At 44.4% G+C, this 16,214-nt stretch overlaps 1 protein-coding gene across 1 annotated transcript in view; it reads right to left on the bottom strand.

Annotated features, from left to right (window-relative positions):
• DNHD1 (dynein heavy chain domain 1) overlaps positions 1 to 16,214 on the bottom strand; it is a 792,986-nt gene that overhangs the window by 355,965 nt on the left and 420,807 nt on the right. Inside the window, exon 24 of the mRNA XM_029601740.1 lies at positions 9,780 to 9,963. Within this exon, the coding sequence (XP_029457600.1) occupies positions 9,780 to 9,963 (184 nt within the window). The remainder of the gene's footprint in view (positions 1 to 9,779; positions 9,964 to 16,214) is intronic.

The following is a 16,214-nucleotide window of genomic DNA, read 5'->3' as shown; positions in this document are numbered from 1 at the left end:
CACTTTCTCTATGCAGATGACATCCAGATCCTGATCCCCATCAAAGAATCATACTCAAAAACCCTTGAATACTGGGAATCCTGTCACCTAGAAATCAAAAACCTCCTCAACAGCCTCAATCTGGTACTAAACTCCGCCAAAACTGAAGTATTACTCATAACTCCTGATAACAATCTCACAACCTCTCTGCCAAACAACCTACAAACCACTCATGTAAGAGATCTAGGTGTGCTAATCGACAATAAACTAAACTTCAAAGCCCACATCAATAAAACCACCAAAGACTGTTTCTATAAACTGCAAGTTTTAAAAAGGATAAGACCACTCTTCCATGCCAAAGACTTCAGAACCATCCTCCAAGCCCTCATTTTCTCAAAATTGGACTACTGCTGCTCCACTTTACTTGGCCTCCCCTCCTCATACACAAAACCGCTCCAAATGGTCCAAAACGCAGCAGCCCGTCTACTGACAAACACTAAGAAAAGAGACCATATCTCCCCAGTGCTACAAGACCTCCACTGGTTACCAATTCATTTCAGAGTCATTTATAAATCCATCACCTTGATATACAAAATCATTCACCAACATACCACAATCGATCTACAAATTCCTCCCCGCTTCCACAAATCCACAAGACCGACCAGGGAAGCCTACAGAGGATGCCTCATTGTTCCACCCACGAAACCACTAATCACAGCACCTTAAGAGACCGAGCCCTTTCCACCGCAGGCCCACAGTTATGGAACTCCATCCCTCCAGAACTCAGAAACGAACCATGTCTCCTAACCTTTAGGAAAAGACTCAAGACATGGCTTTTCAGGCAAGCCTTCTCGAACTCTACCTAATATGCACCATAAACAAACTCTCTACTCAGAGACTGTACATATGAGACACCATATTTATATTGAACTTTGTATATAATTATTCTCCTCTATCTCTTTCTATTTCTTACATTCCCAGTTCATTAGCCCTTGTTAATTGTAACTGCTTCTCTTCATCACATTATTTATGTTTTTTGGTTGTATTATCCGCACCCCTGTTTTCTGTAAACCGACATGATGTGAACGAGTTCATGAATGCCGGTATAAAAAAACCTTAAATAAATAAAATAAATAAATAAACTGTCACTTCTGGCGGTGTTTCTTCTTTACCTGTGGTAGTAGAAGCGTTCATCTGCCCTCTGCAATATAAACAATTCAATACTACCACTAACACCAAAAAACCATGGTACACCTCAGAGTTAAAAACCCTAAAGCACAACCACAGAAAACAAGAAAGGACGTGGCGCAAAGACCCCTCTCCCTCCCAACTCGCTAAATACAAACATCTCTTACACTCACACCGAGCGAACACCCTCAAAACCAAACGAGATTTCCATGCTCAATGCATACATAACTTTCACTTCAACCCCAAAGCCCTATTCAACTACGTCTCGGACCTTACAAAAATTTCCCCTCCGCCCATGCCAGATGAACAAGCAGAAATGAAGTGCCAAGACTTATTCCAATTCTTCCACAACAAAATTAAAAATATCATGACTCGCTTTTCCAACACCTCATCCCATTCCAAGGCACCCTCTCAAGCCTCTCTAAACTCATTTGAAAATACTGCTCCCTCTGAAATAGAATACATCCTAAAAAAATGAAACCCTTGTCTCACCTATCTGACACCATCCCCACAAAACGTCTCCTCTCTGTTCCCAATGCCATAGTCCAACCATTAACACACATCTTAAACCGATCCATCACCCTAGGACATGTCCCCTCCTCACTAAAACAGGCAATAGTTAAACCTATCTTAAACCAAAGCTCGACCCCACTGAACTGACCAACTACTGTCCCATCTCCAACCTGCCCTTCATTTTAAAACTCCTGGAAAAAGTTGTCAACATACAACTTACTGACTGCTTAGAAAGCAATAACATCCTCCAACAATCACAATTTGGTTTCTGAAAATATTTTAACACAGAAACCCTCCTCCTCTCCCTCACCGACCACTTACTCAAAGGACTAGACAAAGGCCAATCATACATCCTTGCACTACTAGACATATCCGCGGCGTTTGACACCATAAGTCCATCCTCTCTGCATCAGCTGCGCACCCTTGCTCGTGGTGGGCACACCCCTCCGCTACCTCTCCGGGAGATCATCCGAGGCCCACCTAAGTCCAGACGGTCCGGGTACCCAAGGGCTCAACCTGCAGAAACCCCGGACTGTTATTGGCGAAGCTCCAGCTAGCCTCTGTCTCCTCGTGTGCTCTGTCTCCTGGTGGCAGGTGCTCTTTGGGTCCGACCAGAGGGCTGTACCAATCCTGCACCAGGCCAAGGGTCCACCTCCAGCGCAACATTGAGAACCAGATCAGTTTCTTATTTCTTTTACTTTTGTTTTTCTACATATATTTATTTATTTATTTGAAACTTTTATATACCGGTATTAGTAAGCATACATCATACCGGTTCACATTGTAACTAATAGGCTGAAATTACAATCAACAGGGAGGGGAAAACCGGGGGGGATATACATAGAGCAGCAGGCATTGAAGTTAAAGCATTAAAACTGAAACGGGCTATTTACAGGTCTATATATAAAGGCTTAAAAAAAAACTTACTTACAGCAGTCTATATACAGAGGTCTATATACAAATGGGCTCAAATTTAGGTGGGCTGGAGGGGGGGGGAGGGGAGTGGAGATTAATCAGGGTAGGCTTGTCGGAAGAGCCACGTTTTAAGTTTTTTTCTGAACTTGGAGTAACATGGCTCGAGCCTGAGTGTGGTAGGGAGGGCATTCCATTGTTTGGGGCCTGCAATGGATAGTGCGCGATCCCTGGTAGAGGAGAGGTGGGCTTTTTTTAAAGGGGGAATAGTGAGGGTGCCTTTGTTGACAGATCGGATGGGTCATTCAGAGCGTGTGGGACAAAAGGGTTCGTCAAGCCAGTTAGAGTTGTAGGAGTGGATGGATTTGTGTACTATGGTTAAGATTTGTACTTGCCTTTGTAATTTATTTAGCCATTTTATATACCGTCATTCTAAATGAAGATCACAATGGTTTACATCATGACATACATAATGTGAATTGACAAATACAATCACTTAATGTGTTCATATAAGATACAATATAAAGATAGCCACGTACGATGACTAAAGACCTCAAGGGCACATTCGTTGACTAGTGTTATCAGAGGTAAAAAGATATACAGAGATGAGCAAGGATTTCTAACTCAATGTACCAAAGGGATATGAGGGTGATGGAAAGGAAAATGGTTTCAGTTTCAGGTATATTTATTTGGGAGGGATTGGGAAGTGATGTGATTATGAGGTTTGAAAAGTTCTGTGGTATTGAGGTCACTAGATAGATTCTTAATGAATTTACCCATGTATGGGTAAGTAATGAGATCAGAAGAGTTTAAGTTGGGTTATAGGCATTCTGAAATAACCATGTTTTTAGGTCCCATTTGAATGTCTTTGTTTCTAGAGTCAGTCATAGGGTTTCAGGTAGAGAGTTCCATAGTCTCAGGTCTGCAATGGAGAATATAAGGTCTGTTATTTTTGATAGATGGATATTCTGTAATGATGACACAGCTAGAAATCCTTTGTTTTGAGATATATATTTTTTTAAATATTTATTTATTGATTTTAAATTTTAGAGGTTACACAATACTACCAATTAGAACATAAAGCATACAGAGGGATACATAATGAACCGTTAACATCTTACATTGGCATATAACATCTACTGGTCATATTTCTCATTACCTATGCTTCTTTGTGTAAGTCTACCGCAACACTAAAATGCAATAAAGGCAATGATGAGAATAACAGAAAATGATTAACAATAACATTAGGTCAGAATTGCTCTGTTGCTGTACAGAAGTGCTCTGTGTTACTTAAGAGGTGGTTTAGGCAATGGGAGCAAAGAGATACCTCTTCCTGCCATACTAGATGCTCTATGGTAAGTACATTAACATGTGTATCTTGCGCATCCTCCCCTTCCCACCCTCCCCCTGCCCCCCCCCCCCACCACTAATTCGCATCGGAGGTATCCCCACATAGTACAAGTAATGCAATTCCAGGTTTGATATTGTTAGTTAACTTCAGAGATACTGGTTAACAGGTCAGTTCAAGCTGTGCAAAGTTGGTAAATAGAGCTCAAAAGCCCTAGGGTTTCTTCTGTCTGATGAAATCCCAAGGACACCTTCGGAGGTGCCCTCTTGAACCATGTTTGTAATAAAAATGACTTTGTAGAAGAGACATTCTAGTGTTGTCATGACTCCCCAGTGTCCATTGATAAGGGATTGATATTGTCAGCTCCACTCAACTGGGATAGTTGTTGTTGGAAGTCTAAAGACTGTCGTGAGACAAACGGAGCCCAAAATTTTAAAAAAGAGTACTCTGCTTCTTTTGGGATACAGTTCTAGCCAACATGAATTCTTGGGTTGAGAGATGCAGCATCTTGTTGAGCCAGTGGTTGAAGGATGGAGGGTTTGGCGAAATCCACTCTAGTAAGATAGTTGCTTTAGCAAGAATGCTGGCTCTAAGTACCCAGGCCATTTGGTGTGTAGTTAGCATACCGGGACCCTCTCCTCATATCTCAAATAACCAAGTCTTGGGGTCCATTGGACTCTTAGTGTGAAAGATGGATGAACAGAACTTCTGTATCTTTGTCCAGAACCCAGCAATTACTGTACAAGACTAGAACCCATGCACATAGTCATTATAATCATGGTTACATTTGAGACATTTTTGAGAGGAGCTGAGCTTGGCCTGGAAGGCTCAGACTTGTGAGTAATACAGTTGACACATAAACTTATATTGTACCTCTCGCATGTAGACATTTTCAAACATTTCATGTGTAAATTGAAAACAGCATTTGATTTCCTCAGGGGTTAAAAGAAGTTCTGGGTGATGTGCCCATCTATGTGTCCAGGCCCTGAAGTCTGTGTCTATGTCATATGTGAGCAGTAGCTTTGTAAACTGGTGACATGTAACTTTGCCCGCCTGCTGCCCCAAAACAAGCTCCTCAATCTGCTGTCTACCCTTAACCGGAAACATATCAATCCTTGTCGACTGTATATAATGTCTAGCTTGCAGGTATGGATAAAAGTCAGACTGTGGCAGTTGATAAATGTTTCTTAAGGTTTGAAAAGTGTGAATTACAGTAGAATCTGGTATCAACAATTGATTGAAATAGATCAGACCTTTCCATGCCCTGTCCTTAAAAACCTGATTCTCCCTTCCTGGAGGGAATTGAGGGTTGCCGCATATTGGGAGTAGAGGAGACAGTGGTGAAGTTATCTTGAGCAATTTGCATAGATATCTCCAGACCTTGCGACCCGAGACAAGGGTTTTATATTGAAGAAAAGAAAAAGGGACCCGATGGGCTTCCACTTGAAGAAGTGAAGTTAGAGAATATCCTGCCATCCAGGCTTCAAAATGTTTAGTGGGCGAAAAATAAGAACTTCCATGAAACCAATCTCTGATATGGGAGGGAATGTAGTTTACAATATGATATGGCTGATATTAACTTTACGATGTGTATGCTGGCTGACCTTTTCTTCACAAATCCTACTTGTTCCTACATTATAATGTTTGGGAAAATATTGCTCAGCCGAGACGATAGAATTGTGGCAAGAAGTTTGAGGTCACAGTTCAAAAGTGACATTGGCCTGTATGATGAGGGGTAAACAGTCTTTGCCCACACCGTCTGGTCCTGGAGATTTTCCCATTTTGCTGGTTTTTATAGCTTGCAGAAGTTCTAAGGATGTGATTGGCATAGCAGAGGTCAAGGCAAGGAGAAGGCAGGTATGGTCAGGCGTAGTAGTCAAGGCACGGAGAAGGCAGGTGAGGTCAGACGTAGCAGAAGTCAGGCTTGGAGAAGGCAGGCGAGGTCGGACATAGCAGAGGTCAGGTGTGGAGAAGGCAGGTGAGGTCAGATGTAGCAGAGGTCAGGCTTGGAGAAGGCCGCAAGGCAGTCAGGCAAAGCAAAGTCAAAATCCGTGAAGTCAGTCCAAAGCAGGAAACAAAGAAGACGAAGACACAGGAACCAGGAACAACGAGGAATCAGGAACACAAGGTAGAGACGAATCTCTAGAAGCAACGAGCACTCGATCAACAGGGAATCAAGGAGACCTGTTGCAAAGGCAACGCTTAGGAGCACTGCCCGAGCTTAGGTATGCTGAAAGTGATGATGTCAGCATCTGGGTCCGCGGCCAGGTTCCTGCCGTGGGCCCTTTAAAAGATTTAGGAGGGGGCGCGGCGCAGTCAGCAGCGTATCTCCATGGAGCAAGTGGAGTGGCCTGCTTGGAAGAAGAATCCTGGCTGGAGATCGCGGGCAGCACTGTGGAGTCAGGGACACTGGCAGAGGCCTGGGGTCGGAGTCGGCGGCCGACTGCCGCCAACGACGGAGAGTTGAGCGCTGCGGTCCTTCTGGGAAGGTGAGAAGGCCGCGCTGTGGGCCTCCCGCAGGCAGCAATCGTAACACTTCCAAGAGAGATTGATTGATAAAGGATGTGATTGTTGGAGTGATAGTGTTATGTATTTGTTTTAAGGAACTAGCTGGAATTGGTTCAAGAGGGTGATTTGCGGGTTTTATTCTAGAAATGATTTGCATTTGTAGTTTAGAGACCGTGTTGAAAGTGGTCCATTTAGCTGGTTCATGTCTTTCTCCTTGTTCTCTGGTTGGTGGACAGGCAGGGCCTGAGTTTTTAGTCTAGTTATTTTCTATAACAAATGATTGATGTATTCATTACAATCATTCTTCGAGAGCCATTGTAGCTTGAGATAGAGGAGAATGGGTGTTTGATTAGGTGTTTAATGACATCGAAGAGTAATTTAGAGTTAAAAATTACTCTGTTGATCTGTTTACCATAGGGTTCTTTCTTCACTTTGCTGATTGAAGCCTGATATCAAGAAAGTAGCAATTTGTATTTTCCAAGTGAATCTGAAAAATCTGCTAATGTGGTCTTTCTAAGGTTTCCATGTAATTCTTATCCTATCTTAGTTGGGATGAGGTGTTACTGCTCCATGTTCTTTGTTAGACAGGGCAAAAGAGCAGGAGAAAAAGCCTCTACCAGCTCCACTTCAGGCACGCACGAAGGGGGCGCACAAAGGGCAGGTTCCTTTGTCAGGCTCCTTTCTGCGCATACACTGGCGCAGGTGCCTCCAGTGTTGCCTCTGAGGCCTTATTCCTTCAGCAGTGGTGGTGGGCGGGCAAAGGGTGGTCGGTGGGTGGATTCTGGCTAGCTGGCACCAGTGTCTGCCTTCCCTCAACTGTGGGGGGAGGGAGCACCCCTTTCCACTGTTTCTCGCTAGCTTCTTTCTTTCGTCACGGCTCAGGAGGAGGTAAGTCATGTCTGTCTGCTGCCGCCGGAGCTCGGGTGGTGTTGAGCCATGTCTCTTTGCCACTGGGGGCTCGGTTTGGCCCACTGTTCCACCTCTCTCATTTTCTCCCAGTCTTCTAGTTCTAACTCCAGGTACATCCCCATTTTGACAAAGTCCATATTTTTAAAATTCAAAACTTGGGTTTTTGTGTGACCTCTCTGTATCCTATTTGCGATATAAACTCAGTTTTGGTTGCCACATCTCAAAAAATATATAGCAGAACTAGAAAAGGTACAGCAAAAAATGAGAAAGGGGATGGAATGACTCCCCTATAAGGAAAGGCTAGAGAGGTTAGGACTCTTCTGTTTAGAAAAGAGATGGCTGAGAATGGATATGAAAGAGGTTGGTAAATAGAAGATGGTTATTTGCCCTTTCAAATAGTACCAGAACTAGGGGATAGTCCATGAAATAGTAGCAAGTTCATGAGCCTCTTGTGTTGCACACTATCAAAAGCTTTGTTGAAATCTAAGTTCACCATATCCAAACATACCCCCAATCTAATTCCCTGGTTAAAATCTCTCTAGTAAAGCCATGCTGTCTTGGATCTTGCATCCCACTAGATTCAAGATACCGTATTTTTCGCTCCATAAGACGCACTTTTTTTCCCCCAAAGGTGGGGGGAAAATGTATGTGCGTCTTATGGAGCGAATATAAAAAAAAAACCAAACAAAAATCTAACAAACACCCCCCCCCCCCGACTCCCCCAAGACCTGCCGACTTAATTTCCTACAACCCCCCCCCCCTCCTGACCCCCCCCAAGACCTGACAAATTAATTTCCTGCAACCCCCCACCCTCCTGACCCCCCCAAGACCTGCCAAACGTCCCTGGTGGTCCAGCGGGGGTCCGGGAATGATCTCCTGGGCGTGGGCCGTCGGCTGCCAGTAAACAAAATGGCGCCGACGGCCCTATGCCCTCACTATGTCACTGAGACCGACCGCTGCTATTGGTCGGTCTCAGTGACATAGTGAGGGCATAGGGCCGTCGGCGCCATTTTGTTTACTGGCAGCCGACGGCCCTATGCCCTCACTATGTCACTGAGACCGATCGCTGCTATTGGTCGGTCTCAGTGACATAGTGAGGGCATAGGGCCGTCGGCTGCCAGTAAACAAAATGGCGCCGACGGCCCTATTCCCTCACTATGTCACTGAGACCGATCGCTGCTATTGGTCGGTCTCAGTGACATAGTGAGGGCATAGGGCCGTCGGCGCCATTTTGTTTACTGGCAGCCGACGGCTCACGCCCAGGAGATCGTTCCCGGACCGCTCCTGGACCCCCGCTGGACCACCAGGGACGTTTGGCAGGTCTTGGGGGGGTCAGGAGGGTGGGGGGTTGCAGGAAATTAATTCGGCAGGTCTTGGGGGGGTCAGGAGGGTGGGGGGTTGCAGGAAATTAATTCGGCAGGTCTTGGGGGGGTCAGGGGGGTGGAGGTTGTTAATTTAAAGGGTTGGGATGGGGGGGGTGGTTTGGGGGTTCCCACAGAAAGAAAAGTTTTCTGATCTGGGGAGTGGACCGAAATGGCCCTCCCCAGACCCGAAAACAAAATGGGGAGAAAAAAAAAAACTATGCACTCCCCTAATTTGCTCCATAAGACGCCCAGACGCAGAGCCGGTTTAGCACAATTTTTTTTTTTTTTAATTTTCCCCCTCTGAATCCTAGGTGCGTCTTATGGTCAGGTGCGTCTTATGGAGCGAAAAATACGGTACTTCATTTCACTCTCCTTCTGTGCAGCCTTCATTGCCCACCACTGAAGTGAGGCTAAGTGAGTTTTATAGATTTATTTATTTATTTATTTAAAGTCTTTTCTATACCGTCGTTAAGCTAGTTGTCATCACAACGGTTCACAATGAGGCACATAAATTAAAGTTACCAAATGTATTAAATTATATCAACTTAAAGAGGTGCCATCAAGGTACGGTAACATAGTTTCATAATAAATACTAATTGTTGGGTGTGATAAAACATGTCCATTTCTATCTTTATCAGCTATAAAATGAATTAATGGTTAAATCTTATCTTTTGGTGTTGATACGAGAATAAACAAGTAGATACAAGTAATACAGTAATAAACTCATGGCCAGTTTGCAGTTCCATGGGTACTTTGACTGCATGCTCATTTTCAAAGCATGTGCAACGCTCTGAAAATATACACTTTCCCATGTGTACTCTTCATTCTCTGCCCTAACCCTGCACCCATACTACTTTTACACTCAATATAGGGGGTGGGGCTCTGATTCACTGATACAATGCAGGACCAGCTCTCTATTCTCTGAATTCAGAAGCAACATATATAGGCTTTAGCTCTTCACTAAACCTGTGCTATACTTTATGTTCACATCAGACAGTGCCTTTGAAGATAAGTCCCTATGGCACTTGTAGGGGAATAAAAAGGGTCTCTGTTATTACCTGAGGTAGAATAACGAAGCCGGCCAAATTCTTCCTTTTAGAATAATTTCCTTTGAAGGTCGTTAAAGAAGCATCTTCCGGATTGGGAAAGTAATCAAAGATGGTGCCCGATTGTGGCAGCTGAACGTACAGCTCACTCTTGATTAAAATTCTTCTAACAAAGAAGTCAAACTGAGGCCAGTATCTGTGAAGAAACAAACAGAGACTCAGAGAAAGAGGAAGAGAAAGGATCATATAAGAGGAGATAAACAAAAGAGATGGGAAAAGATAAAAAAATGGACAAAGACAAAGAAGCAGAAAGGACAGAAAGAACATGGCTGAAAGCAAGAGTGAAAAAGATTAGAGAATAAATAACACCTATTTGTTGTTTATGGTATTACAGTGCAGGGTATCCCTTAAGGATGTGCATTTGTTTAAAATGAGTATGGATTGTGACTCAAATGAGGCCATTATTGTTTCATTTAATTAAATCCAAAATAAATCAAAACTGCTTCAGAAAACCATCAAAAATTTCAAATTTTTATTTCAGCAAATATTGCTATAATGAAAATGTCAAATAAAATAAAACAGACTCCCCAAACCTGAAATAAAATTCAGTCAAAAACAGACTAAAAACCAAGAAAGGCCTGGATTTATCAAGAGAGAGAGCGAGCCTAGCCATAAAGCCCTCATCCTAGGTAGGTATTTATATCTCTATAGGAGGCCCACCTAGTAACTCAAGGTGAAGGTTAGCTATTAGTGTAGGGGTTAGGGGCCACTTTGTGAAAATTTGAGGACCTTCGGAGTGAAGAAACTCACCCAAAGATGAGATTAAGAACATAAGAACATAAGAAAATGCCATACTGGGTCAGACCAAGGGTCCATCAAGAGCAGCATCCTGTTTCCAACAGTGGCCAATCCAGGCCAGAAGAACCTGGAAAGTACCCAAAAACTAAGTCTATTCCGTGTTACCATTGCTAATGGCAGTGGCTATTCTCTAAGTGAACTTAATAGCAGTTAATGGACTTCTCCTCCAAGAACTTATCCAATCCTTTTTTAAACACAGCTGTACTAAGGGGTAGATTTTCAAAAACGGCGCGTTGGCGTACTTTTGTTGGCGCTCCAGGCGCCAACAAAAGTACGCGGGATTTTAGTAGATACGCGCGTAGCCGCGCGTATCCGCTAAAATCCTGGATCGGCGCGCGCAAGGCTGCCGATTTCGTGTAGCCGGGGCGCGCCGAGCCGCGCAGCCTACCTCCGTTCCCTCCGAGGCCGCTCCAAAATCGGAGCGGCCTTGGAGGGAATTCGCTAACGCCCTCCCCTCACCTTCCCCTCCCTTCCTCTACCTAACCCACCCCCCCCCGGCCCTGTCTAAACCCCCCCTACCTTTGTTGGGGGATTTACACCTAGACGCAACCCGGGGGTGGTTCCGGAGGGCGCGGCCACGCCCCCGGACCGCCCCGGGCCAAAACCACGCCCCCAGGCCCGCCCCCGAAACGCCGCATCCCGCCCCGAAAACGGTGCGCCGCTCGGCCCCGCCCCCGACACGCCCCGACATACCCCCGACACGCCCCCCTTGGAAAACCCCGGGACTTACGCGAGTCCCGGGGCTCTGCGCTCGCCGGTAGGCCTATTGAACATAGGCGCACCGGCGTGCAGGGCTCTTAAAATCCGCCCCTAACTGCACTAACCACATCCTCTGGCAACAAATTCCAGAGTTTAATTGTGCGTTGAGTAAAAAAGAACTTTCTCTGATTAGTTTTAAATGTGCCCCATGCTAACTTCATGGAGTGCCCCTAGTCTTTCTATTATCCGAAAGAATAAATAACCGATTCACATCTACCCATTCTATACCTCTCATGATTTTAAACATCTCTATCATATCCCCCCTCAGCCGTCTCTTCTCCAAGCTGAAAAGTCCTAACCTCTTTAGTCTTTCCTCATAGGGGAGTTGTTCCATTCCCCTTATCATTTTGGTAGCCCTTCTCTGTACCTTCTCCATCGCAATTATATCTTTTTTGAGATGCGGCGACCAGAATTGTACACAGTATTCAAGGTGCGGTCTCACCATGGAGCGATACAGAGGCATTATGACATTTTCCGTTTTATTCACCATTCCCTTTCTAATAATTCCCAACATTCTGTTTGCTTTTTTGACTGCCGCAGCACACTGAACCGACGATTTCAATGTGTTATCCACTATGACACCTAGATCTCTTTCTTGGGTTGTAGCACCTAATATGGAATCCAACATTGTGTAATTATAGCATGGGTTATTTTTCCCTATATGCATCACCTTGCACTTATCCACATTAAATTTCATCTGCCATTTGGATGCCCAATTTTCCAGTCTCACAAGGTCTTCCTGCAATTTATCACAATCTGCTTGTGATTTAACTACTCTGAACAATTTTGTGTCATCTGCAAATTTGATTATCTCACTCATCGTATTTCTTTCCAGATCATTTATAAATATATTGAAAAGTAAGGGTCCCAATACAGATCCCTGAGGCAATCCACTGCCCACTCCCTTCCACTGAGAAAATTGTCCATTTAATCCTACTCTATGTTTCCTGTCTTTTAGCCAGTTTGTAATCCACGAAAGGACATCACCACCTATCCCATGACTTTTTACTTTACCTTACCATATGACAGGGCAAAGGTAGCGCTGGCGCCATTTTGGTTCCTGTGACCCGACATCACGAGTGCAGGAGATCGCTCCCGGACCCCCGCTGGACCCCCAGGGACTTTTGGCCAGCTTGGGGGGGGCCTCCTGACCCCCACAAGACTTGCCAAAAGTCCAGCGGGGGTCCGGGAGCGACCTTCTGCACTCGGGCCGTATTGCCAATATTCAAAATGGCGCCGGCGCTACCTTTGCCCTCACTATGTCGACAGTGCTGACTCTACCTCGGAACAGGGGTCCACTCTCCGATTCATAACATATCCCACCCCCATTTACGGTCTTCCAGCAATGGTTCTTCTCCAGGGTCTTCTTTACTGAACACCTAACTGAAGTATTTTTTAATATTTCTGCCATTTCTTCTTCTCTTTCCACACATTACTCTTTGTCACCTTTCAATTTCACTATACCACTTTGGTCCTACCTTTTTTCCTCTGATATAGTAAATCTGAAAATGTTTTGTCTCCTCTCTTTATCTCTTTGGCCATGCTTTCTTCCACTTGACCTTTTCACTTTCCTGATTTCTTTCTTTGTCTCCTTCATTTTCCCCAGATATTCTTCCCTGTGTTCCTTTTTTTGGGGATCGTTTATATTTCTTGAATGCTTTTCTTTTTGCCTTGATTTTGTCAGCCAACTCCTTTGATAACAGTTATGCTTTGTTTTGAATTTTTATGACTATTTGGGGGTTTTTTGCATTTTTCTTTTATGAATATTTTTATTGTACCCCACCTTGAACTCTGGAAGGGTGAGTAAAAACTATATTAAAATAAATAAATAAACAAACCAGATCAATTTCTTTTTCCTATTACTTTTGTTAACTTTTTTAACATATAGATTTGTTGCCTTTGAAATAGCTTCTTTTAATTTAACCCAATGTTGTTCTACCTCACCCATTTTCTTCCATAGAAACATAGAAATGACGGCAGAAGACCAATCGGCCCATCCAGTCTGCCCAGCAAGCTTCACACATCTTTCCTTTCATACTTATCTGTTTCTCTTGGCTCTTAGCCACCCTTGGTTCTATTTCCCTTCCACCCCCACCATTAATGCAGAGAGCAGTGATGGAGCTGCATCCAAGTGAAATATCAAGCTTGATTAGTTAGGGGTAGTAGGGGTAGTAACCGCCGCAATAAGCAAGCTACACCCTTACTTATTTGTTTACCCAGACTATGTTATTCAGCCCTTATTGGTTGTTTTTCTTCTCCCCTGCCGTTGAAGCAGAGAGCTATGCTGGATATGCGTGAAGTATTAGTTTTTCTTCTCCCCTGCTGTTGAAGCAGAGAGCAATGCTGGATATGCGTGAAGTATCAGTTTTTCTTCTCCCTTGCCGTTGAAGCAGAGAGCTATGCTGGATATGCATTGAAAGTGAAGTATGCATTGAAAGCCACATTAACTATCAACAAATATTGAAAAAGCCTAATAATTGGTAATACCTATAGCCTATGAACTCTCTGTTAATTTTACATACTCTTACCCAGACATGTTTTTTTTTTGTTTGTTTTTTTTTGTTTTTTGTTTTTTTAATTTAATTTGGAGATGGCAGCCCTCCATCCTTCCGCTCCGTGAAGGTGGAACACCAACCACTGGCCACTGGCATCCCGCTCCGTGAATGCCTCTGTGGCTACTGCCACTCCGTGCAGTGTTTTGCTGCCTCCTCTTTATACACGTCCTCTAGACCTGATGGATCCACAATGTTTATCCAACGCCCCTTTGAAGTCCTTCACAGTTTTGGACTTCAACACTTCCTCCGGAAGGGCATTCCAGGCATCCACCACTCTCTCCGTGAAGAAATACTTCCTGACATTGGTTCTTAGTCTTCCTCCCTGGAGCCTCAGCTCGTGACCTCTGATTCTGCTGATTTTTTTCTGGCGGAAAAGGTTTGTCGTTGTCTTTGGATCGTTAAAGTTTTTCAAGTATCTGAAGGTCTGAATCATATCACCCCTGCTCCTCCTTTCCTCCAGGGTGTACATATTTAGATTCTTCAATCTCTCCTCGTATGTCAACCGATGAAGACCCTCCACCTTTCTGGTCGCCCTTCTCTGTACCGCTTCCATCTTGTCTCTGTCTCTTTGCAGATACGGTCTCCAGAACTGAACACAGTACGCCAGGTGAGGCCTCACCAAGGACCTGTACAAGGGGATAATCACTTCCCTTTTCTTACTCTATATTCCTCTCTCTATGCAGCCCAGCATTCTTCTGGCTTTTGCTATCGCAGACTTCATATCATTAGACACTATAACCCCTAGGTCTCTCTCCTGCTCCGTGCACATCAGCCTTTCCCCCCCCATCGAATACAGTTCATTCGGATTTCCATTCCCCATATGCATTACTTTGCACTTCTTGGCATTGAATCTCAGCTGCCATATCTTCGACCACTCTTCCAGTTTCCTTAAATCCCGTCTCATTCTCTCCACTCCTTCCGGCGTGTCCACTCTGTTGCAGATCTTAGTGTCATCCGCAAAAAGACAAATCTTACCTTCTATCCCTTCCGCAATGTCGCTCACAAAGATATTGAACAGGACTGGTCCCAACACCGATCCTTGCGGTACACCACTTAACACCGCTCTCTCTTCAGAGAAAGTTCCATTTACCATCATACATTGTCTTCTGTCCGTCAACCAGTTTGCAATCCAGGTCACCAACTTAGCACTCACTCCTAAGCTTCTCGTTTTATTCACCAGTCTCCTGTGCGGAACCGTATCAAAAGCTTTGCTGAAATCTAAGTAGATGACATCAAGCGCTCTTCCTTGATCCAATTCCTTGGTTACCCAATCAAAAAAGTCAATCAGATTTGTCTGACAGGATCTTCCCCTGGTGAATCCATGCTGCCTCTGGTCCAGCAATTCTCCCGACTGTAGATAGTTCACTATTCTCTCTTTCAACAGTGACTCCATTACTTTTCCCACCACTGAAGTGAGGCTAACCTGTCTGTAGTTACCAGCCTCTTCTCTGTTCCCACTCTTGTGAAGCGGGACCACCAATGCTCTTCCTCCAATCACTCGGCACCACTCCCGTTTCTAGGGATCTATTGAATAAGTCACACAGCGGACCTGCCAGCACATCTCTGAGCTCCCTCAGTATCCTGGGATGAATTTCATCAGGCCCCATGGCTTTGTCAACTTTCAGTTTCTCCAGCTCTTCCCATACATTTTCTACTGTAAATGGAGTTACATCTACTCCACTCCCCTCCAGTTTCTTGTTAACTAGCGATGGTCCTTCTCAAGGTTCCTCTTTAGTGAACACAGAACTGAAGTATTGATTTAATATTTCTGCCATTTCTTCGTCTCTCTCCACACATTGATCTTTTCCACCTTTCAATTTCACTATACCACTTTGAACTTTTCTCTTTTCACTGATGTATCTGAAAAATGTTTTGTCACCTCTCTTTACCTCCTTGGCAATCCTCTCTTCCGCTTGACCTTTTGCCGTCTTGATTAATTTCTTCGTCTCCCTCAGTTCTACCAGATATTCTTCTTTGTGCTCCTCCCTTTGGGATCTTTTATATTTCTTGAACGCTGCTCTTTTAGCCTTTATTTTGTCAGCCACCTCCTTTGAGAACCAGATAGGTTTCATTTTTCTTTTGCTTTTCTTTACTGTTCTAACATACAGATCGATACTCTAAGACCGCGGTAGAAAGAGTGCGGCATTGCCAGGCGCACCCTTCCTCCCCGCACGCACAGTTCTCTTCACTTAGCGCTCGATACTCTCTTCTAATTGCATGCAAATGCATGCCGCGGCTGCGAAGCCTTAGGCAAGCGTTAGGCCCGCGCAACCCA

The sequence above is a fragment of the Rhinatrema bivittatum genome, chromosome 5, assembly GCF_901001135.1.
Source record: "Rhinatrema bivittatum chromosome 5, aRhiBiv1.1, whole genome shotgun sequence".
NCBI lineage: Eukaryota > Metazoa > Chordata > Amphibia > Gymnophiona > Rhinatrematidae > Rhinatrema > Rhinatrema bivittatum.
The sequence above is the reverse complement of the archived record's forward strand: the minus strand, read 5'-3'. Positions and strand labels throughout refer to the sequence as shown.